This window comes from Oncorhynchus keta, chromosome 26, assembly GCF_023373465.1.
Source record: "Oncorhynchus keta strain PuntledgeMale-10-30-2019 chromosome 26, Oket_V2, whole genome shotgun sequence".
NCBI lineage: Eukaryota > Metazoa > Chordata > Actinopteri > Salmoniformes > Salmonidae > Oncorhynchus > Oncorhynchus keta.
In genome coordinates this window covers 16,146,157-16,168,321 of record NC_068446.1, presented here as the reverse complement: position 1 = coordinate 16,168,321, position 22,165 = coordinate 16,146,157, and the positions used below count along the sequence as shown (strand labels likewise).

The window sequence follows — 22,165 nt, the reverse complement described above, 5'->3', positions numbered from 1 at the left end:
TGTTTCTGGCCAATTTGAGCCTGTAATTTAACCCACAAATGCTGATACTCCAGATACTCAACTAGTCTAAAGGATGCCAGTTTTATTGCTTCTTTAATCAGGACAACAGTTTTCAGCTGTGCTAACATAATTGCACATCAGTTTTCTAATGATCAATTACACTTTTAAAGTGATAAACTTGGATTAGCTAACACAACATGCAATTGGAACAGAGTGATGGTTGCTGATAATGGGCCTCTGTACGTCTATGTAGATATTCCAATCTGCCATTTCCAGTTACAATAGTCATTTACAACATTAAAATGTTTACACTGTATTTCTGATCAATTTGATGTTATTTTAATGGACAAAAAAATGTACTTTTCTTTCAAAAACAATTACATTTTTAAGTGACCACAAACTTTTGAATCGTAGTGTACATCTAATTGAAGAATGTGTGTACAACAAACTATTCCATAATTAGATCAACAGTTAAATGGAGTAACAAGTAATCCATAAAAAAATGTGTAATGGAATTATCACTCCATTAATAACCCTATTATAACATTATTGATGCAAAAGTTACAAAAATCGCCACAAAAGGTCACATATATGTGAGTATATTAACTCTTTCCTCCTGGGGTTCTATCTGTCCATTTCCACAACCACAAACTGCATGCATGACATTACAAGTCTTGGTGTGTGTGTGTGTGTGTGTGTGTGTGTGTGTGTGTGTGTGTGTGTGTGTGTGTGTGTGTGTGTGTGTGTGTGTGTGTGTGTGTGTGTGTGTGTGTGTGTGTGTGTGTGTGTGTGTGTGTGTGTGTGTGTGTGTGTGTGTGTGTGTGTGTGTGTGTGTGTGTGTGTGTGTGTGTGTGTGTGAATAGGACTGGCCACCCCTCCGAGAGCCTGGTTCCTCTATAGGTTTCTTCCTATTTTCCTGCCTTTCTAGGGAGTTTTTCTTAGCCACCGTGCTTCTACATCTGCATTGCTTGCTGTTTGGGGTTTTAGTGTGGGTTGCTGTATAAGCACTTTGTGACATCTGCTGATGTAAAAAGTGCTATAAATGCAGAACTACATTTGATTGAATGAATGAATGAATGAATGAATGAATGAATGAGCGTGTGTGTGTGTGTGTGTGTGTGTGTGTGTGTGTGTGTGTGTGTGTGTGTGTGTGTGTGTGTGTGTGTGTGTGTGTGTGTGTGTGTGTGTGTGTGTGTGTGTGTGTGTGTGTGTGTGTTTATGTGTGTGTGCGCACATGTTAACAGTACAACAGTGTAACTAACGCCTGCCCATTCAGATATTTGAGAGGAAATATATTGCCATGCCTCCTTTCCCCATTACATATTATTTGCCCTCTTATGTAATTTCCCTTTATACTATTCACAGTAAATGAAAGATGCGCACATAGACTTAAGAATGTGGCAGTAAACACAAGTTATATTAACTAACAACTGCCTAACATGCATTCTTCAGGGAATTATTATCGAGTTTAATCTATAAGACGTGTCTTAGGAAATATTTGTAAAAAAAAAAAAGGGAAAAATTTGTAATAGGAATTTTACAGGAATGTAATATCCATGAGTCAAAGACCTTGCGTCCTAGGGGAGTTTCGGTAAGCTGTGCCAAGGCATCTAGGGGCCTACACCAGCACACCGTAAACATCACCATAACACACCTCTCTTGAGAGGATAAATACCTGCCCAGGATGGGCCTGGAATGTTTACTAAGACCGTACAGTCTACATCTAATTCCTAGGAGGAATCGCTGTCAATTATGTGAAGATGCCCAAACTATTATTTTCAAAGATTCGGATCTATGAATTGAAGGATATACCGCAAAAAAGAACACAGAGAAGAAGGTAAGTTAAATTATCTATCTAGGAAAGGGACCTTTATAGGCAGTTCATGATACATTTGTGCTATCATAATAGATTGGATGATAATACATACTATTTCCACAGGATCGATATCCTTCTAAGCAGAAAAAGACAGAAAAAAGACATCCAGTGTCTTCTGGCACAAAAGATAAATGATGAGTCCTTTTCTACAAAAATCAAGTAAGTACGACAACAGTGGTGACTATTTCATAACAATAACATGTCAAATAGTTTACTTAGTAATATTGACCCATATAATTGACCCCCATTTTTTCAATTTTCAATATTTTTAAGTCCAGAGGACAATAGAGGAATCCAGCCAACTCTTGAGACCTTGTTGAAGGACGAAGGTAATGACAACTGTTTTAACTATGTTGGCCCAGAGTACATTCATTATCATCAATAGTACAGTCTGATTCAACCACCTTCTGACTTTAGCATTAATAATCCCCCAGGGTGCCTTGCAGCCTTCCGAGCCTTCCTGCGGTCCGAATTCAGTGAGGAGAATATTGAATTTTGGCTTGCATGCAGAGACTACAGAAAGACCATCTCACCGGCTGACCTGTTCTGGAAAGCAACAGAGATCTACCAGGAGTTCCTCCACCCTCAGGCCCAGAGAGAGGTCAGTTAGTCAGGCTATGCATCAGCATTCACCTTGGCAGTATCTGGATACAGTTATCCAAAATACTAACATAATATAAGCCAAAGTAGCAGATATAGCTATAATTCCTAGGGTGTGACTATGTAATTCCATGTACTTTGCTGATGTGGGAAATGGACTATTTCAAAGATAACTTAGCCTATCACTAGAACAATTTGACAAGCACTGAAACTTGCTGACGTAATAAAATCCCTCCTTCAAAAATACAGATAACAACCTGTTGGGACAAGATATGATTTCAACAAGCTCATGTAGTGAATAAATGGATTGGCAAGCTTAGGATAGAAAGATGACCATATCACTCAGCTCAGGCTTTTCATAACATTAGCTTCACAAATGTGCGTAAGAACTTTCCCTTGGCACTCATTGTAATGGTTTGTGTTTTCCCCTTACAGATCAACGTTGACCACCACATCCACGAGAAGATCAAAAGGTCCATGAAAGCCCCTGCTCTGTGCTGCTTTGACGAGGCAGTGAGACACGTGTACAAACTGATGGAGAGCGACTCATATTCCAGGTTCCTCAGGTCAGATGCCTACCTGGAGCTCGGACGCAAAGCCAGGACCTTCTGGTAGAGGTTAGGGGTCAAGAGTTTGTGAATCAAGATTCACCAAGTCCAAACAAGGAGGATTCCAAACGAGTCATGGAAACATGAGACTTTAGATCCTGAGGATAGAACTGAAAGATCCCCACAGGAAGTGACACATAATGACCACAGGAAATGACTTATGAGTTGGAGAAGAAGAAGAAATGAGTATAGAGTATGGAGAAGCATTGAGTGTTAGAGATGAGTGATGTGTGGTGATGAGTAGTGTCAATGATTCAGAGTGCTAAACAGTACATTTATTCAAACATCTAGACTGACTGATGCATCAAAAGTGGCGTTGGCGTAAAAAGAAATGTGTGTATAGGGAATCGTTTTAGGTAAGAACAGAAGGTACAGAATGTCTAAATGGAAGGACTTACATTACAAATGATTACAGAAATGAGTTACGTATGGTTACAGAAATGAGTTACGTATGGTTACAGAAATTAGTTACGTATGGTTACAGAAAGGAGTTACGTATGGTTACAGAAATGAGTTACGTATGGTTACAGAAATGAGTTACGTATGGTTACAGAAATGCAGCACTAAAAGGCTTTTAAGTATTCCATTCAAGTGTTATTTGTTATGGCAAAGACAAAAATCTGTTTTTTCATTTCATGCTTATTTGACACCCATGATATGGATCTGTCAGCAATATGAAACATGAATAACTGTTATTCATTTAACTCTTAATACTAATATAGCATGGATGGACCCTGTCCGTTTAAATATACAGTATACTTCCATAAGTCAGGATGTTGACGTTGTCAGAGTGAAGGGTTATCTTTAATTTGTCCTGTGACACTGAGTAATCGCGTGGGGTCGGTGGGCAGGGCAAATCGGAGAAAATGATTTTCCACAGCCTGCTGACTGTAAGTCTGTTGTGATCACACGTCAGCTGTCTCAGCTAATTGCCCAGAGCCAGCCCAGCGACTATGTATCGAAGCTGGAAAAAATGTGCCCTGTCACCGTTGACCCCACTCTATAGATGGCTCTATTTCTCAAAGTTGTCTCTTAAAAAGGTAATCTGGATGGCTCTAAGAATAACTGTGAGTTTGACCCAGAACTCCCACCAGTGGATTGGAGTCAGTGGATGCTCTGATGCATGGCAAATTGGCCTGAATGTGTCCCCTTGTTAGGGAAGTAATCTCATCACCAAGGACCAACTGTTCTGTGATGACTTTTAGCATCAGCATGGCGCACTATGGACAAATGTCTGGAGGCTAGCACAGCATGATCTTCAATTGAGCATTGCGCAATAATTATGAGAAGAACTCAATGTTATTACTACATACAAGGTTATAAATAGACCACAGGAAGAGTAGCTGCTGCTTCAGCAACAGCTAATGGGGATCCTAATAAAATACTAAATACTTAAAGCAGTCTTCAAAGGGAATGTTTTATGTGAGAGTTGATATTTTCAAAGAGGACTATTGGGTAGAGGGAAGACCAGACAATCGCAACTTCTATTGCAATTTTTTGCTCGGTAAGTCAATAGTATGGTATAATATATTCAATTAAACAACATTTTGTTTAATAAATAAAAAAAGGGGAGGGGGGAGTTGGCATGAAGGGATATTCTTGCTCGATGACAGGGATCTCACCCCTCCTGCCTCACGACAACATCACACCACTTTGTCCTTCACAGTCTGACGCTGTTTTCCTTTGTCCCAAACGGTTGCCATGACAGCTGAGGGGAAGTGAGTAATGTGCAGTGTATTTCTGATACTGTCTGAGTTACTCAATACCGTCACTCAGGAACTTCTAGAATGGATACTGTTCATATTGGTGTAAAGCAGAAGTAGAAAGGAGATTCAGCAACTCTTGGAGGACAATGTTATTCAATGATTTTTTTTAAAAGCATATTTATGGTGTCAACCACACAGGTGATTGTGGTGTGTTCGTTTAAACCTCTGGTCAGTTTTTACTGTATGATGTAAAGGTAGTTGTGTGGTGGTGTGGAATTGAAGGCACAAGGCAGATTAACTGTAAGTGGCCATGTTTTGGTGTCACTTGGTTGTGCTTGACTGCTTGTGGCCATCTTTGGGTAAGTTGAGGAGAACCACATCAGTTACTGTGCGGAATGACAACGGGCAGATCATTGGACATTGCTGCCTATAGTCACATTGGCAATGAGTTGTCTATATGACTCTGGCTAATGTATGCAAAGGCTATAAACCCACAATCTACAAACTAAACAACTGACTGTCTATATTGGATTGAATCATCATATCATTTAGTAAAGACACACCTCGCCTCTGGACACAGTATAAGAAATTAAACATCCCAATGACATTTCAACAGGGTACCGAAACACACACCAAGCGAAGGTCATGATTTGCCTATCACTGTCACTGTCTCTGTCATTTGCATCTTAGCAGCCCAGACCAAAAAATATGGTGGACATAAAGAGCACACTTTGAACGAGGAGCAGTTAGGCTGCCTGGAAAACCGGACAAAGAGAGAGAGAGAGAGGGAGAGAGAGCATGACACAGAGAGAGGTTGAAAGAGAGTGTCGCAAAAAGACAGAGAGCGCATGTCACAGAGAGAGAGATAGAGAGAGAGCGTAGGGGCTTCCTCTCTTGCTACGGTTCACTGGTCTGAGTCTGTGTTTCACCTTCCAGCCCTGCATATAAAGGCCTGAGGTGGAGGGAGACCCCGCTATACAGAGAGTGATTCACCCCAGCATGAGCAGCAGCAGGGGACAGAGAGTGTGGGGTTAAAACATGCCCAGCCTAATCATCACAGAGACACTGATACAAACACAGCACTTCAATATGGAGCAGGACGACAGGAGGAGGAACAAGAACTTGTGAGTGTAGATTATAGCTTTTTTATACTCTCAGCAGCTGGCGATTTCGGAAAATGTATTGTGGCACTTATGTATATTTTATAAATATCAGGCTATATATTCAATGTACTCTCGTAATACTATGGATGTGTCATATACTTTCTAAATACTAAAATGCTTGTACAAATATTTTAACGGCATACTACATACTTTAGGCCACACATTGTATATAAACGCTTGCATATGTTTTACTAAACCTGTGAATACCTTCTACCAAGATACTACCAAGATACTTCTACCAAGATGTCCTTATACAGCAATGGAATAAGTTGTTTTATGAGACAATCATGACCGTTCTTTTTTTCTCTCCATAGGGGAAAGAACTTTATGTGCCGACTGCAATGCATGTTCTCACATTCACCTACCTCTGAGAGGTAAGGATTCTTACCCTTTCTTACTCTGTTACTCTGTGTTGATCCTAATGGTTATTATTATTATATTATTTTAAATGTGTATATATATATAACATATATTACATGTATTGTATTGTTCAAAATCAAATACCATATATGTTGTAGTGTCCATCTGTGGTAGTGTGTGTGAATTCAAATTAAACTTCAGAAAGCAGGCACACACACACGCACCAATGTGTGGCTATAATTGTTTCCTAATTATGTTGGTTCTATGTGCCCTTTTGCCCTCACATCAAATACCAGGTTTATTTTTACCCAGATTTGATTCTAGTTGAGTAATCACCACACATTTTCTTCCTAGCAGGCTAAGTTTAGAAGATACCCAACAATGGTCTCAGTCACTGGAGAGACTCCTCGAGTCTAAATGTGAGTTTCACTTTATCAGACGATCAAAATAGTTCGAGATAAATAGATTAATTAGATCAAATATCTAACTGAAAACAGCCAGACAGAGATGTTGAACAAAAACAGCACATGTTTCCAGGCTTGGGGCTGTATCATTGTTTCATGTCTTGGTATGTTTTTATTCTTCCCCACAGATGGACTGGCGACCTTCAGAACCTTTCTGAAGTCTGAATTCAGCGATGAGAACATTGAGTTCTGGCTGACGTGTGAGGAGTACAAGAAAATCAAGTCTTCATTCAGAATGTCATCGAAGGCCAAAAAAATCTATGAGCATTTCATAAAGGCTGAGGCTCCTAAAGAGGTACGACTGTTATAGTACAGTATATATTACAGTACATGGCTACATAATAGAGATTCAAATAGCTGCAGTGACATTTCTACAGAAAGCGACCCTGCATTTGAACTTTTTGTAACCTCATTGATGTTTCAATGTATTTCATCAACATCATCTGGTTAATAAACCCCCCCTCAAATGTTTATTTCCAAACATGCTATATGAAATCCATCTGTACTTCGTAAATCTAAATGAATCTTGCTCTTGTTCCAGATAAACATTGACTACCACACGAGGGAGCAGATCAAGAGGGCCGTGAAGAATCCTACACTCCAGTGCTTTGACGATGCCCAGAAGATTGTCTATGGGCTGATGGAGAGAGACTCGTACCCTCGCTTCCTGCGCTCAGACATTTACCGATCCCTCCTGGATTCCCTCGCCGCTGACGCCGTCAAGGGCTAATGGGAGCGGATTAGACGACAGGAGAATGTGACAACAGAAACTGGAATGTTTGGGATTCTACAGGATGGAAGGCTGACCAAGCATAGAGAGACTGACAGGCCTGTGTCCCTACGAACCGTGGTCGCCACAACACAAGACCACACCCTAAAACACTGCAAGTGGGATTCGCCCAGAGAAAAAGAAAGACAGAAAGAGAGAAGGAAAGGCAGAGGGGATATGAGGAATGTTACAGCGCTGCGATTGCACTGGATGCTGCTGTCTTATCTGTAACTCTGGGAGTGACATCATATCATAGGTGATTAGATCGTCTTTGACAGTGAATGAATCACCGAGTGAATGACGATCGAACTGAAACACAAATTCAGCAACCATGCAGTCCCCACTCAACCGGAGGTGCTTCCTGTCCTAAAAAGATGGAGAAGAAAGTGTATGTGTGTTTGTGTGTGTGTTTGTGTGTGTGTGTGCGCAACAGGATGCCTATGATACCATGATAAGATAGGAGATGCAAGGTGGACTTTCACTAGCAATACTAAAGTATGTGGTCTGGAGTGAAACAAAGGAGAGAGCACGCACACAATGGATACCGGCCCAAAATACTATACTGTCCTTCATAATATTCACATTTCGTCTCTAAATTCAAACCAGTTTTTCGAAAGGAGGTTGAATCTTTAGATTTGCAAGGCAGTTAAAGACTTCTTACACTGTCTATCGTTGAATAATTACCCATTTAGAAGTAGAGGTTAAGTTGTCTGAGTGCAATTGTAGACAGAAGGGTAGCCTATGTCCCACTTTGTATATTGAACTTTGAACTCCTACCAATGTTGATAAATTAAGGTTAGAATGTTGTACTATTTATTACACAGTCACTGTTGGGATGCTGACTTTTGCAATGCTTGTAAAAATGTTCACGATTAGATGATTAAATTACATTAAATTAAATTATTAAATTATTTGCAGACAAAATATTTATTGTCAATCACTCTCTTCTGGCTTATTCTCAATTAACAACTAAATTAAAAAACAACATTTCACTTTGCGGTTGCTCCTGTATGTGTAATCCCTTAGATCGCAATATCTAATAGGCTAGCATATGGAATTGATTTAAGACAGTCATAAAGTTTATAATTTAGCCATTTGATTTTGAATTTTGGACCCCTGTAGACATACTATATATACAGTACCAGTCAAAGTTTGGACACATTCCAGGGTTTTTTGTTCTTTTTTTTACTATTTTCTACATTGTAGAATAATAGTGAAGACATCAAAACTATGAAATAACACATATGGAATCATGATAGTGCTGTTAAGAAGATAGAGCAACATTGTATTATGGACATACAGTAGCAGTCAAAAGTGTGAACACACCTACTCATTCAAGGATTTTTCTTTATGTTTGCTATTTTCTCTTTTTTTATGTCTCTCAGATATAGGAAACCTCGAAACCTTGTCCTTATGATTGATTTTTAGATTTTTTTTGTTTTGCCATGTACAAATGTGTTATTCCATGCATTTCTATAGGCAAAAAAACCTCAATCACAAGATTTTTGGGACCCATGTTTGGTCACTTTATTCGTGGCACATTTTTATTCGTGGCACATTTTACCCTCTATGAACTTTTTGCACATTTTACATCCCGGTACTGGTTTACCTTGAGATGATTCCCCTGAATCATGTGTGTGTCGTAGACCAGAACACCTGGTCTACGAGGTGAATGTCTCCTTTTTAGATATTGGTGACATATTCGTTTGTAGCTCCAGAGGTTCGGTCTGGACAGTCTGTTTTGTGATCTCTTCAAAATGAAGTGGTCCTCAACAGAGAGTCCAGACGACTGCAGTACAGCTTGTTGATGCCAAACAACCGACACTGTAGTATTCGTGAGTCTCATCTTTCGATGGTGGTGACTTATTCATTTCTGTCTCACACCGTTTGGGTTTTACAGACGATTTCGTGACAATTGTCCTGTCCGGATCTTCTCCTGTGAAAAAGGCCGCTTCAGAAGCCCATTTTATGGGATAGGCACAAAGAGGGGATTGAGCTGCAGCCATTACAAGAAACGGTAAGTCTCTAACTTGAACACATGGGGAGCTATTCAATATTCAAAATGACGTCACCGTGTGATCCTTGGGAGCATCATACGATTCTAGGGGGTGCTTTAACCCTAAAAGTCTCTAGATCATATAAAAAATTGGCTTTTCATTATTTATCTGACTTTCATTTATCTACATTAGACTCACTATGAATTGTTTTACCATTCTATTTTCCGGACAACCAGGGCTACAAGTAAAACACAAAACATTTTGACATTAACAATTGCATTCATGAGTTTAATTGATAAATGTACATTTAAAAAAGAAGTTTCACCAAAACAAAAATGTATTTATATGAATGCTGTAAGTACAAAAAATAGTGTACTCATTGGAAAATGAATATCCAACTAGTCAGTGATATTTGTGTGAAATTTGGAGTGTGACAGCAACTATGTGAGCCTTGGATTTCCTATGATCTTCTGTGTAGAAGAACCACTTACCTTCTAACAACTATTATGTCACTTTTCATAGATAGCTTTTAATCGTTTGTAGCTCAAACTGTGTCCTTTTTACTGGGCCCCTTCGGGATCACCCTTGTCTCACAGCTCTAGCTCAGTCCCCCTTAATCACACAGACTAATGGTTGGTATCAATGGATGCAAAAGAAATAGATGAAACCATTGGTATAACCTGGAAGTATGTAACACACAATGTTTTAAAGGGGTTAGAATGACAGCATGATGAGTTTGAGTACACCTGATGATCTTGAATGTACAAAAATAAAAAAATTCAATAACAAGATACGCTACATTACCAAAACTATGTGGACAGCTGCTTGTCGAACATCTCATTCCAAAATCTTCGGCATTAATATGGATTTGGTCCCCCCTTTGCTGCCTTAACAGCATCCACTCTTCTGGAAAGGTTTTCCACTAGATTTTGGAACAATACTGCAGGGACTTGCTTCCATTCAAGAGCATTAGTGAGGTCGTCCATCGGACTGCCCGGTGGTGACGCATGACTCATCACTCCAGAGAACACGTTTCCACTGCTCCAGAGTCCAATGGCGGCGAGCTTTACACCACTACAGTCGACGCTTGGCATTGCACATGGTGAACTTAGGCTTGTGTGCGGCTGCTCGGCCATCGAAACTGATTTCATGAAGCTCCCGATGAACAGTTATTGTACTGACGTTGCTTCCAGAGGCAGTTTGGAACGCGGTAGTGGTCTGTGGTCTGTGGAGTCTTTGTTGCTCCGAGACCTTTGCACTTCACAATAGCAGCAATTACAGTTGACTGGGGCAGCTCCAGCAGGGCAGAAATTTGACTAACTGACTTGTTGGAAAGGTGGCATCCTATGATGGTGCCACGTTGAAAGTCACTGAGCTCTTCAGTAAGGCCATTCTAGTGGCAATGTTTGTTTATAGAGATTGCATGGCTGTGTGCTTAATTTTATATAACTATCACGATGGGTGTGGCTGAAATAGCCAAATTCACTCATTGAATGTGTGTCCACATACTTCTGTAAATATAGTGTGTCTCTTCATCATTGTGGTTAGATGTTCCTTCATGCTTTTGCTTTTCATGCTTTTGTTATTTACTTGAAAGACACATCTGCTGTCTTATTTCTAAGGTGTTTTTTCTACATAGTGAATAACATAGAAAAGGGAAGGTGTGAGTTTCAGTTTAATGACAAGGGGGTTTATGAGAAGTAATGTGTTATTACAGTAAATTGAAAGTTAAATAAACAATATACGTGGCAAGAGACTTATGATCCTTGAGATATTAAGAACCATGACGTTGCAGACGAAGGTGTTTCATCATCTCAATGACAGTGGGCCCTCCTCATCTGACAAAGACCTTCATGGCTGTTTCTCTCTGCTGTATGTTACAATCAAGGTCTCTGTGCATGATGAATTCTCCATTTGTCAGCATTTATACTGTCCCAAGGTATGGCCCTCGCCTATGTTCCTCACCGACTGTTTCAGAGGCCCTCGTGTAAAACTACTTTACAAAGTCCAAAAAACACGTTATTTTGCATTGCTTGAAGCGGTTTGGAATGTGTTTAAAGGGTTTTAAAGTGATCATTGTGTTCCATCCCATGCATTGCACATTACGACCACTGCCGTGTTTGCCAAGTTGTACAGTACAGTACACAGTTGCTTGAAAGGGAAGGTTCACCCATTTTGAATGTTATGTCGTTTTTTTGTGCATCGCTGTGTGATGGTCCATCGATTCCCTAGGTCAATTCATGTGTTCATGTGTATCTGAGTTACTGGCATTCAAGCAGTCAGAAATCCGTCCGGTATGGCGTAGCACCGTGACAAAGTCACTCTCCCTACACTGGAAGTTAATAGGAATATGACTTTTAGATCGCGAAAAAAAATCTATCATACATGTCAGATTTCAATACTGGCCGCATCGATGTCATAACTCAAGAGGATGTCTTCTCTCAAAATGAGCCATTGATAATATTTTTGCGATATTCCTACCTTGAGAAATGTGTCATTTAATGGAGGGTCTAGCACATTTTTCCTATTTGTCTGCCTCTTTAGTCCTGTGTACATTGAAATGAACGCATAACGCCCTACCCAGCAGACTGTTGACCAATCGCGTTCACGTTGTCATGCTGCGTCAAGCAGTTGCTAAACTAATCTTAACGCAATCCCTTCTCAATGTCAGTGTATATTGTATGTTGAGAAATGTGGCTATTTTCCTTAAAAGTATGTAATGTCACGTTTCCAAAGCTATACGATAGTACAAATAGTAAGTTAATTATCTCACATCTCAGAATTATATTTTTTATTTATGTACTTCTTGCTGATGAAATTCGTACTAATGTTAGGTTTTTGAGCTAGCGCCCAATAGACTCCCATTCACTCCTTGAAGGACAGTGCTCCTTGTGCCAGAATCGCCCAGAATGCACCGCTCGGACCATTGATGTAGCCTGTGCAACATTTCCCATCTCCTCAAAAGTACTGAATATCTTCCGTTGCGAGTAATTTGAAGAACACGCACATGCTGCAGGAGCACAACTTGTACTTTCGGACTCTGGGATGCTTAGGAATCCTGTCGGGAACAAAATATGGTTCAGTACTGGGAATTACCTGCTACTACTACGTAAAGCTTTTTGGAAGCATTAGTCTAGGTGGAAACTTGGCTCTGCTCCCTATTCTCTTCTGAACAATCCGATGCTTACACACTGTCTGCACATCATAATAAACAGAACAGACCAGCCCCCTCTCTGTTTTGTGGTCCTCAGCAGGCCTGGTGATTTACCTGCTAGTGCCAATTCACAATGAGAATCACGACAGAGATGCAGACGTACTGTACTAATAATGATCTAGTACAAAAATACCAAAGTGTTTGAATACATGGCCTCTGCTCAAAGTTTGTCAAAGATGGATGGATGAATAGAAGCTGTGAGAGTTGACCCACTCATACAGTATTAGGAAGGATTATGTACATGTCACAGTCATTTTAAGGAAAACAGACCCATCACCAAAATCAAAATGGCAGTCAAATCAACAGGGATGTGGTTTCTGAATGTGGCTAATGTCTTTCATCTGATCAGTTGAGTACATTATGCCTGGGCAGGATAATATGTGCTTTCAGAAGGTATTCACACCCGTTGACTTTTTCCACATTTTGTTGTGTTACAAAGTGGGATTAAAATAGATTCAATTGTCATTTTTTTTGTCAACGTTCTACACAAAATATTATTGAAAAATACAGCACTCATATATTTTGATGAGATAAGTATTCAACCCCCTGAGTGAAAACGTGGTATTATCACCTTTGGCAGTGATTACAGCTGTGAGTCTTTCTGGGTAACTCTCTAAGAGCTTTGCAAACCTTAATTGTACAATATTTGCTCATTATTCTTTGAAAACATTTTTGAAGCTCTGTCAAGTTGGTTGTTGTTCATTGCAAGACAGCCGTTTTCAAGTTGTGCCATAGATTTTCAAGCCGATTTAAGTCAAAACTGTAACTATTTTTATTTTATTAGGCAAGTCAGTTAATAACAAATTCTTATTTTCAATGACGGCCTAGGAACAGTGGGTTAACTGCCTGTTCAGGGGCAGAACGACAGATTTGTACCTTGTCAGCTCGGGGGTTTGAACTTGCAATGTTCCGGTTACTAGTCCAACGCTCTAACCACTAGGCTACCCTGCCGCCCCAAAACAGAACTCAGGAACATTCAAGGTGGTCATACTCCAGTGTATATTTGACCTTCCATTTCAGGTTATTGTCTTGCTGAAAGGTGGATTTGTCTGCCACTGTCTGTTGGAAAGCACACTGAACCATGTTTTCCTCTAGAACTTTGCCTGTCCTTAGCGCTATTCATTTTCTTTGATCCTAAAAAACTCCCATGACATGATACAGCCATCACCATGCTTGAAAATATGAAGAGTGGTACTTAGTGATGTGTTGTGTTGGATTTGCCCCAAACATAATTCTTTGTATTCAGGACAAAAAGTTTACATTTTTTCAGCATTACTTTAGTGCCTTTTTCTAAAAATAAAATGCATTGTTTAAGAATTTGTATTCTGTAGACTTCCTTCTTTTCACTCTGTCATTTAGGTTAGTATTGTGAAGTAACTACAATGTGTCACTGGTGTAGATAGTAGGAAGGAGGCAGTCACAGGTTTAGAACTACTGCATTTAATTAAGCATCATAGATCAACATGGGACGAAACCCAAACGCTTGCTGTGCTCAAAATATATCTTCACAAACAAAAAGTCACAGGGCAAACCCAAATTTCCAAATATAAAGTACTCAGAAAAAAGTAGAAGAGATTCCTCTCAGGAAAACAAATAACATTTACAAAGACCAACAAAGACAATTGGCAGAGGGAGAATATATACAGTGATAAAGTGGGGATTGGAAGCAGGTGTGTGTAATGATGACGAGACAAGTCCGGGGTTGATGAGTGAAGGGCCTTTGCCAGAAGTAGGTTTGGCAGAATCTAGAAGGCCGGCGACGCCGAACGCCTGAGCTGGACAGGAGGGGGAGTCAAAGCGAAGGCTGGTGTGACACAATGTTGTTGATCCATCCTCAGTTTTCTCCTATCGCAGCCATTTAACTCCGTAACTGGTTTAAAATCACCATTGGCCTCGTGGTGAAATCTCTGAGCGGTTTCCTTCCTCACCGTTAACTGAGTTAGGAAGGACACCTGCATCTTTGTAGTGACTGGGTGTACTGATACATCATCCAAAGTGTAATTAATAACTTCACCATGCTCAAAGAGATATCCAATGTCTGTAAGGGACCTTACAGATAATTGTATGTGTGGGGTACAGAGATGGGGTAGTCATTCAAAAATCATGTTTTAAACACCACTCTTGCACACAGAGTTAGTCCATGCAACTTATTATCTGACTTGTTAAGGAAATGTTCACTCTGGAAGTTATTTAGGCTTGCCATAGCAAATGGAGTTGAATACTTAGTGACGCAAGACATTTATGATTTTCATTTATTATTCATTTGTTAAACATTCTAAAAACATAATTCCACATTGACATTATGGGGTATTATATGTATATCAGTGACACAAAATCTAAATTGTATCAATTTGGAATTCAGGCTGCGCTGTATAAATATTGAACCATCCAGGTTTGCAAAGCTCTTACAGAGTTACGCAGAAAGTTTCACAGCTGTAATCGCTGCCAAAGATGATTATTTTCTTATATTCTCCTTACAGTGTGATTTCTTGCATGTGTGGCTGTCATCGATGACCAGACGCAAGCTGCAGCTCAACCGTAAAAAGCCTTAACATTGTCTTAAGACTATTCCCCTTTCCTTCCCACTTGAAAGCCCTCAACAGCTCCACAGTTCCTTCTCAGGGTCTCCGACCAGACAAAATCCTAGAGAACCGAATGGCCAATCTCAGTTCTACCGCTATCCCTCTGGTATTGCTCATACTGCTCAGTCAATCTTTTCAGATCTATGAGAAGTCAAAGGGTAGCAGCTAGGGGTTGAGGTTGGACTGGGTCTACTGTAAGTGTGACCTTGGACACCCAATAAGAGCGGACATTAGGAGACCACTCATCCAATGGCAAGATCCCAACACATTCAATCAATCAATCAATCACATTTTATTTATATAGCCCTTCGTACATCAGCTGATATCTCAAAGTGCTGTACAGAAACCCAGCCTAAAACCCCAAACAGCAAGCAATGCAGGTGTAGAAGCACGGTGGCTAGGAAAAACTCCCTAGAAAGGACAAAACCTAGGAAGAAACCTAGAGAGGAACCAGGCTATGTGGGGTGGCTAGTCCTCTTCTGGCTGTGCCGGGTGGAGATTATAACAGAACATGGCCAAGATGTTCAAATGTTCATAAATGACCAGCATGGTCGAATAATAACAAGGCAGAACAGTTGAAACTGGAGCAGATTCTGTCTACATGTAATACTAGCGACTGCCTATGACTTTGAGCACTAATTCAATGACACTGATATAAACGATACCACTTTGTATTTACGGAACATTTAAAACTTTGTTCCTGTATATGCAAATTCACAGATTTCCATCACCTCTTTGTTCATGCCACACTGGCATACTGTACCTACAGGTAGCTGTAATGTCTGGGTAAGGACAAACATTAACGTCATCCACCATGCATTTGCATGAAACCAATGGGTGAATGGAAAGATGCAGCACTACTGCCAAGGCAGGTGATTTGTGTGCTGTTATATTATCTTGCTGGTGGGGCAAGAACCAGTCATTCAGGTTGGAGCGCTGCGCTGATAATCCACATTATCACTCTGGGTCAGTTGGACATATACTCGACTGTATTTTCTTTCATATGAAGACAGGAGATAATATTTGTTGAGTCTAGATCAGGGGTCTCGAACATGTCGCTCATGAGCTACCAGTAGCTCACAGCCCAGCTACGAGTAACTTTACAAACAATTCTGAAAGTAAATGCAACTTTTTATGTGTTCCATCACAAACGGTCATAAACAAAGTATCAGACACTGCAAGGTTCCAGCTACTATCTAATCAATGCAACTTTGACATTATCCCACCCCTGGTTAGAAACTATTGGCTTAAAAAGACAAACCTAAGATAATTTCTTTGACTTTCCAGCAATATTGCCATTCTCTTTCTGTGTGGGGTGTACGTTTGTCTATCACTCTGTGTGTAGTCAGTTGATGTGATAACCGTCTTGTGGATTGACAGAAATATTTCCTCAAAACCTTCTCAATTAAATGTTAACTGCCAAGTAGGCTTACCTCGCAGAAGTCTATAATGAGTAAGTATATCATTGATATATGTATTATTTGTTATTTGCAAACTTTGCCAAGAAAAGAACAGCAGCAGTACAGAACCATCACTCCTCTTGCATATTAGATGACACATTCCTCACTCGCTAGAAGCGTAATTAAAGGGACAGATGCACAATTAAAGGGGAATTACACTTAAAAATATATTTGTACATGTTTAGACATAGATGACCATCAGACGAGTCTTGGTGTGTAGCCCAAACTGTTCGGACACTAAAGACAGAAGTTGGTAGATAGGCTGTACCGACTTCAGGCGAGTCCCAAGACACTTGTGAGGGTTGTAGAGCAAAATGGAGAACACCATTTTGTTTGTGAGGGTCTCATCTTTCAATAGATGGGTCATAATAGTTTGTATCGTTCGAAAGCTACAGGCGATTTTGTGAGAAGATCAATTTTCGGGATGTTTCATGGTCTGACAAACAAAGCTCTAGCTCTGTCAGCTTTCACAGCAGATGCGGAAGTGCGTCATAGGCGGATACTGTGGATTGAGATGCAATCCATGCAAAAAAAACATATTTCTATCTTAAACTGACAGATTTTTATGGTGATTTTTGTGTTATGCTAATTAGATATTCAGCGGGGTGCAGACAACGAACTTAGGGGCTTTTAAAGAGATTAGAGGTGAAAGGGTTTGGGTCATCTTTACAGAAAACAAACTGGTTGACCCTCAAAACCTGACCAGTGACCGTCCAAATATTTCCAGAAAGTGGTTAACTGCATTAGCTTGCACACTGTTGAATTAGGTAATGTCCCTCCTCTTTCATATCAATCTAACAAAGGCACTTATTAAGTTAATTGCAGGTGAGCACATTTCTACAAATTGACTGAGAAGCACTGTCAAAGACAGAAATGCTTGCAAAATTGCAGCTAAAGTAATTTATTTCCAACTACTTCTTCCCAGCTTTCTATTTTTACTCTATTTATAGAGCATCAACAGGAATGTAAGAAAACGAGTTCGAAGTGCTATGGCATTCCAATCAGTACGCATCTGACATCTTACTTTGTGTTGTCAAGCGGATATTGCATCAAGTCCTCCTCATCATACTTTCCATGCATTATTTTCTTGGCATCTCCGACTGCTTGAAAAGATCAGGTTGCATTAATTCATAAGATATATTTTTGTGTCTATAACAGGACAATTTTGCTATTTGATTTTGAATTGGAAGACCACTTGAAGTATATATAAAAAAAACATTAAAAAAAATATTTGATAACATTTTTATTTTGGCCTTACTGCTATTATCCCATTCAAACACAATGGATAAGAGACTCACTACATGGAACAAAAGATTCTAAAGGATGTTTGTTCTGAAATGTCTGTCGTACAGTTGAAATCGTAAGTTTACATACACTTAGGTTGGAGTCATTAAAACTCGCTTTTCAACCACTCCACGATTTTCTTGTTAACAAACTATAGTTTTGGCAAGTCGGTTAGGACATCAACTTTGTGCATGACACAAGTAATTTTTCCAACATTTGTTCACAGACAGATTCTTTGACTTATAATTCACTGTATCACAATTCCAGTGGGTCAGAAGTTCACTGTGCCTTTAAACAGCTTGGAAAATCCAGGAAATTATGTCATAGTTTTAGAAGCTTCTGGTAGGCTCATTGACATCATTTGAGTCAATTGGAGGTGTACCTGTGTATGTATTTCAAGGCCTACCTTCAAACTCACTGCCTCTTTGCTTGACATCATAGGAAAATCAAAAGAAATCAACCAAGATCTCAGGAAAAAAATGGTAGACCTCCACAAGTCTGGTTCATCCTTGGATGCAATTTCCAAACGCCTAAAGGTACAAAGTCCATCTGTACAAACAACAGTACGCAAGTATAAACCCCATGGGACCACGCAGCCATCATACTGCTCAGGAAGGAGACACGTTCTGTCTTCTAGAGATGAACGTATTTTGGTGCGAAAAGTGCAAATCAATCCCAGAACAACAGCAAAGATGCAGGAGGAAACAGGTACAAAAGTATCTATATCCACAGTAAAACGATATCAACATAACCTGAAAGGTCGCTCAGCAAGGAAGAAGCCACTGCTCCAAAACGGGCATAAAAAAGCCAGACTACGGTTTGCAACTGCACATGGGGACAAAGATCATACTTTTTGGAGAAATGTCCTCTGGTCTGATGAAACAGAACTGTTTGGCCATAATGACCATCGTTATGTTTGGAGGGAAAACGGTGAGGCTTGCAAGCCGAAGAGCAGCATCCCAACCGTGAAGCACGGGGGTGGCAGCATCATGTTGTAGGGATATTTTTCTGTAGGAGGGACTGGTGAACTTCACAAAATAGATGGCATCATGAGGATGGAAAGTTATGTGGATATATTGAAGCAACATCTCAAGACACCAGTCCGGAAGTTAAAACTTGGTCGCAAATGGGTCTTCCAAATGGACAATGACCCCAAGCATACTTCCAAAGTTGTGGCAAAATGGCTTAAGGACAACAAAGTCAAGGTATTAGAGTGGCCATCACAAAGCCCGGAACTCAAGCCTATAATAAATTTGTGGGCAGAACTAAAAAAGCGTGTGCGAGCAAAGAGGCCTACAAACCTGAGTCAGTTACAGCAGCTCTGTCAGGAGGAATGGGCCAAAATTCACCCAACTTATTGTGGGAAGCTTGTGGAAGGCTACCCGAAACATTTGACCCACATTAAACTATGTAAAGGCAATGTTCCCAAATATTAATCGAGTGTCAGAGTGTATACTTCTGACCCACTGGGAATGTGATGAAAGAAATAAAAACTCAAATCATGCTCTCTACTATTATTCTGACATTTCACATTCTTAAAATGAAGTGGTGATCCTAACTTACCTAAAACAGGGAATTCTTACTTGGATTAAATGTCAGGAATTGTGAAAAATGTTGTTTAAATGTATTTGGCTAAGGTGTATGTAAACTTCCGACTCCAACTGTATATCTGACAGATATATGAAACTTTTTTATTTTTATTTTTACGTATATTACATGTATTTAACCCCTTATGTATAAACAGTCTCCATATATAGTTACATACATTTTTTCAACTGGTACTGGGGGACCTTCAGACGAGTCCTTTCAAGCTTAACATCCTTATCATTTATCGCCCTCCAGGTTCCCTCGGTTCCCTCGGAGAGTTCCGAGGGAACCAGGTTCCCTCGGTTCCCTCGGAGAGTTCATCAATTCAATCAATCAATGTTCATCAATGAGCTTGATGCCTTGATAAGCTCCTTTCCTGAGGACGGCTCACCTCTCACAGTTCTGGGCGACTTTAACCTCCCCACGTCTACCTTTGACTCATTCCTCTCTGCCTCCTTCTTTCCACTCCTCTCCTCTTTTGACCTCACCCTCTCACCTTCCCCCTACTCACAAGGCAGGCAATACGCTTGACCTCATCTTTACTAGATGCTGTTCTTCCACTAACCTCATTGCAACTCCCCTCCAAGTCTCCGACCACTACCTTGTATCCTTTTCCCTCTCGCTCTCATCCAACACTTCCCACACTGCCCCTACTCGGATGGTATCGCGCCGTCCCAACCTTCGCTCTCTCTCCCCCGCTACTCTCTCCTCTTCCATCCTATCTTCTCTTCCCTCTGCTCAAACTTTCTCCAACCTATCTCCTGATTCTGCCTCCTCAACCCTCCTCTCCTCCCTTACTGCATCCTTTGACTCCCTATGTCCCCTATCCTCCAGGCCGGCTCGGTCCTCCCCTCCCGCTCCGTGGCTCGACGACTCATTGCGAGCTCACAGAACAGGGCTCCGGGCAGCCGAGCGGAAATGGAGGAAAATCTCGCCTCCCTGCGGACCTGGCATCCTTTCACTCCCTCCTCTCTACATTTTCCTCCTCTGTCTCTGCTGCTAAAGCCACTTTCTACCATTCTAAATTCCAAGCATCCGCCTCTAACCCTAGGAAGCTCTTTGCCACCTTCTCCTCCCTCCTGAATCCTCCCCCTCCCTCCTCCCTCTCTGCAGATGACTTCGTCAACCATTTTGAAAAGAAGGTCGATGACATCCGATCCTCGTTTGCTAAGTCAAACGACACCGCTGGTTCTGCTCACACTCCCTACCCTATGCTCTGACCTCTTTCTCCCCTCTCTCTCCAGATGAAATCTCGCGTCTTGTGACGGCCGGCCGCCCAACAACCTGCCCGCTTGACCCTATCCCCTCCTCTCTTCTCCAGACCATTTCCGGAGACCTTCTCCCTTACCTCACCTCGCTCATCAACTCATCCCTGACCGCTGGCCACGTCCCTCCCGTCTTCAAGAGAGCGAGAGTTGCACCCTTCTGAAAAAACCTACACTCGATCCCTCCGATGTCAACAACTACAGACCAGTATCCCTTCTCTCTTTTCTCTCCAAAACTCTTGAGCGTGCCGTCCTTGGCCAGCTCTACCGCTATCTCTCTCAGAATGACCTTCTTGATCCAAATCAGTCAGGTTTCAAGACTAGTCATTCAACTGAGACTGCTCTTCTCTGTATCACGGAGGCGCTCCGCACTGCTAAAGCTAACTCTCTCCTCTGCTCTCATCCTTCTAGACCTATCGGCTGCCTTCGATACTGTGAACCATCAGATCCTCCTCTCCACCCTCTCCGAGTTGGGCATCTCCGGCGCGGCCCACGCTTGATTGCGTCCTACCTGACAGGTCGCTCCTACCAGGTGGCGTGGCGAGAATCTGTCTCCTCACCACGCGCTCTCACCACTGGTGTCCCCCAGGGCTCTGTTCTAGGCCCTCTCTTATTCTCGCTATACACCAAGTCACTTGGCTCTGTCATAACCTCACATGGTCTCTCCTATCATTGCTATGCAGACGACACACAATTAATCTTCCTTTCCCCCTTCTGATGACCAGGTGGCGAATCGCATCTCTGCATGTCTGGCAGACATATCAGTGTGGATGACGGATCACCACCTCAAGCTGAACCTCAGCAAGACGGAGCTCCTCTTCCTCCCGGGAAGGACTGCCCGTTCCATGATCTCGCCATCACGGTTGACAACTCCATTGTGTCCTCCTCCCAGAGCGCTAAGAACCTTGGCGTGATCCTGGACAACACCCTGACGTTCTCAACTAACATCAAGGCGGTGTCCCGTTCCTGTAGGTTCATGCTCTACAACATCCGCAGAGTACGACCCTGCCTCACACAGGAAGCGGCGCAGGTCCTAATCCAGGCACTTGTCATCTCCCGTCTTGATTACTGCAACTCGCTGTTGGCTGGGCTCCCTGCCTGTGCCATTAAACCCCTACAATTCATCCAGAACGCCGCAGCCCGTCTGGTGTTCAACCTTCCCAAGTCCTCTCACGTCACCCCGCTCCTCCGCTCTCTCCACTGGCTTCCAGTTGAAGCTCGCATCCGCTA

The 22,165-nt window shown here is 41.3% G+C and overlaps 2 protein-coding genes across 3 annotated transcripts; both read left to right on the top strand.

Moving 5' to 3' along the window:
• Positions 1-1,515: 1,515 nt before the first annotated feature.
• LOC118358649 (regulator of G-protein signaling 21-like) lies at positions 1,516-4,480 on the top strand. The gene is made up of 5 exons (XM_052480288.1): positions 1,516-1,837; positions 1,940-2,035; positions 2,150-2,205; positions 2,311-2,477; positions 2,912-4,480. Exons 1-5 carry the CDS (start codon positions 1,761-1,763, stop codon positions 3,089-3,091), a joined length of 576 nt encoding a protein of 191 aa, XP_052336248.1. The 5' UTR covers positions 1,516-1,760; the 3' UTR covers positions 3,092-4,480.
• A 1,218-nt stretch (positions 4,481-5,698) lies between these two features.
• On the top strand, positions 5,699-8,543 carry LOC118359004 (regulator of G-protein signaling 21-like). 2 transcript variants are annotated; one of them, XM_035737125.2, is made up of 5 exons: positions 5,699-5,914; positions 6,268-6,327; positions 6,671-6,732; positions 6,906-7,072; positions 7,319-8,543. In XM_035737125.2, the coding sequence occupies exons 1-5, from the start codon at positions 5,829-5,831 to the stop codon at positions 7,505-7,507; spliced, it is 564 nt and encodes a 187-aa protein (XP_035593018.1). In that variant the 5' UTR covers positions 5,699-5,828; the 3' UTR covers positions 7,508-8,543. The 2 variants fall into 2 exon arrangements, with proteins under 2 accessions (XP_035593018.1, XP_035593019.1); XM_035737126.2 differs by having other exon boundaries at positions 5,758-5,914; positions 6,668-6,732.
• Positions 8,544-22,165: the final 13,622 nt, after the last annotated feature.

Coding starts and splice junctions, on each gene's coding strand:
- LOC118358649 (XM_052480288.1), top strand. CDS start 1,761: ATGCCCAAACTATTATTTTCAAAGATTCGGATCTATGAATTGAAGGAT. Junction 2,206..2,310: donor GACCTTGTTGAAGGACGAAG/GTAATGACAACT, acceptor ATAATCCCCCAG/GGTGCCTTGCAGCCTTCCGA. Junction 2,478..2,911: donor ACCCTCAGGCCCAGAGAGAG/GTCAGTTAGTCA, acceptor TTCCCCTTACAG/ATCAACGTTGACCACCACAT.
- LOC118359004 (XM_035737126.2), top strand. CDS start 5,829: ATGCCCAGCCTAATCATCACAGAGACACTGATACAAACACAGCACTTC. Junction 5,915..6,267: donor AGGAGGAGGAACAAGAACTT/GTGAGTGTAGAT, acceptor TTCTCTCCATAG/GGGAAAGAACTTTATGTGCC. Junction 6,328..6,667: donor CATTCACCTACCTCTGAGAG/GTAAGGATTCTT, acceptor TTTTCTTCCTAG/CAGGCTAAGTTTAGAAGATA.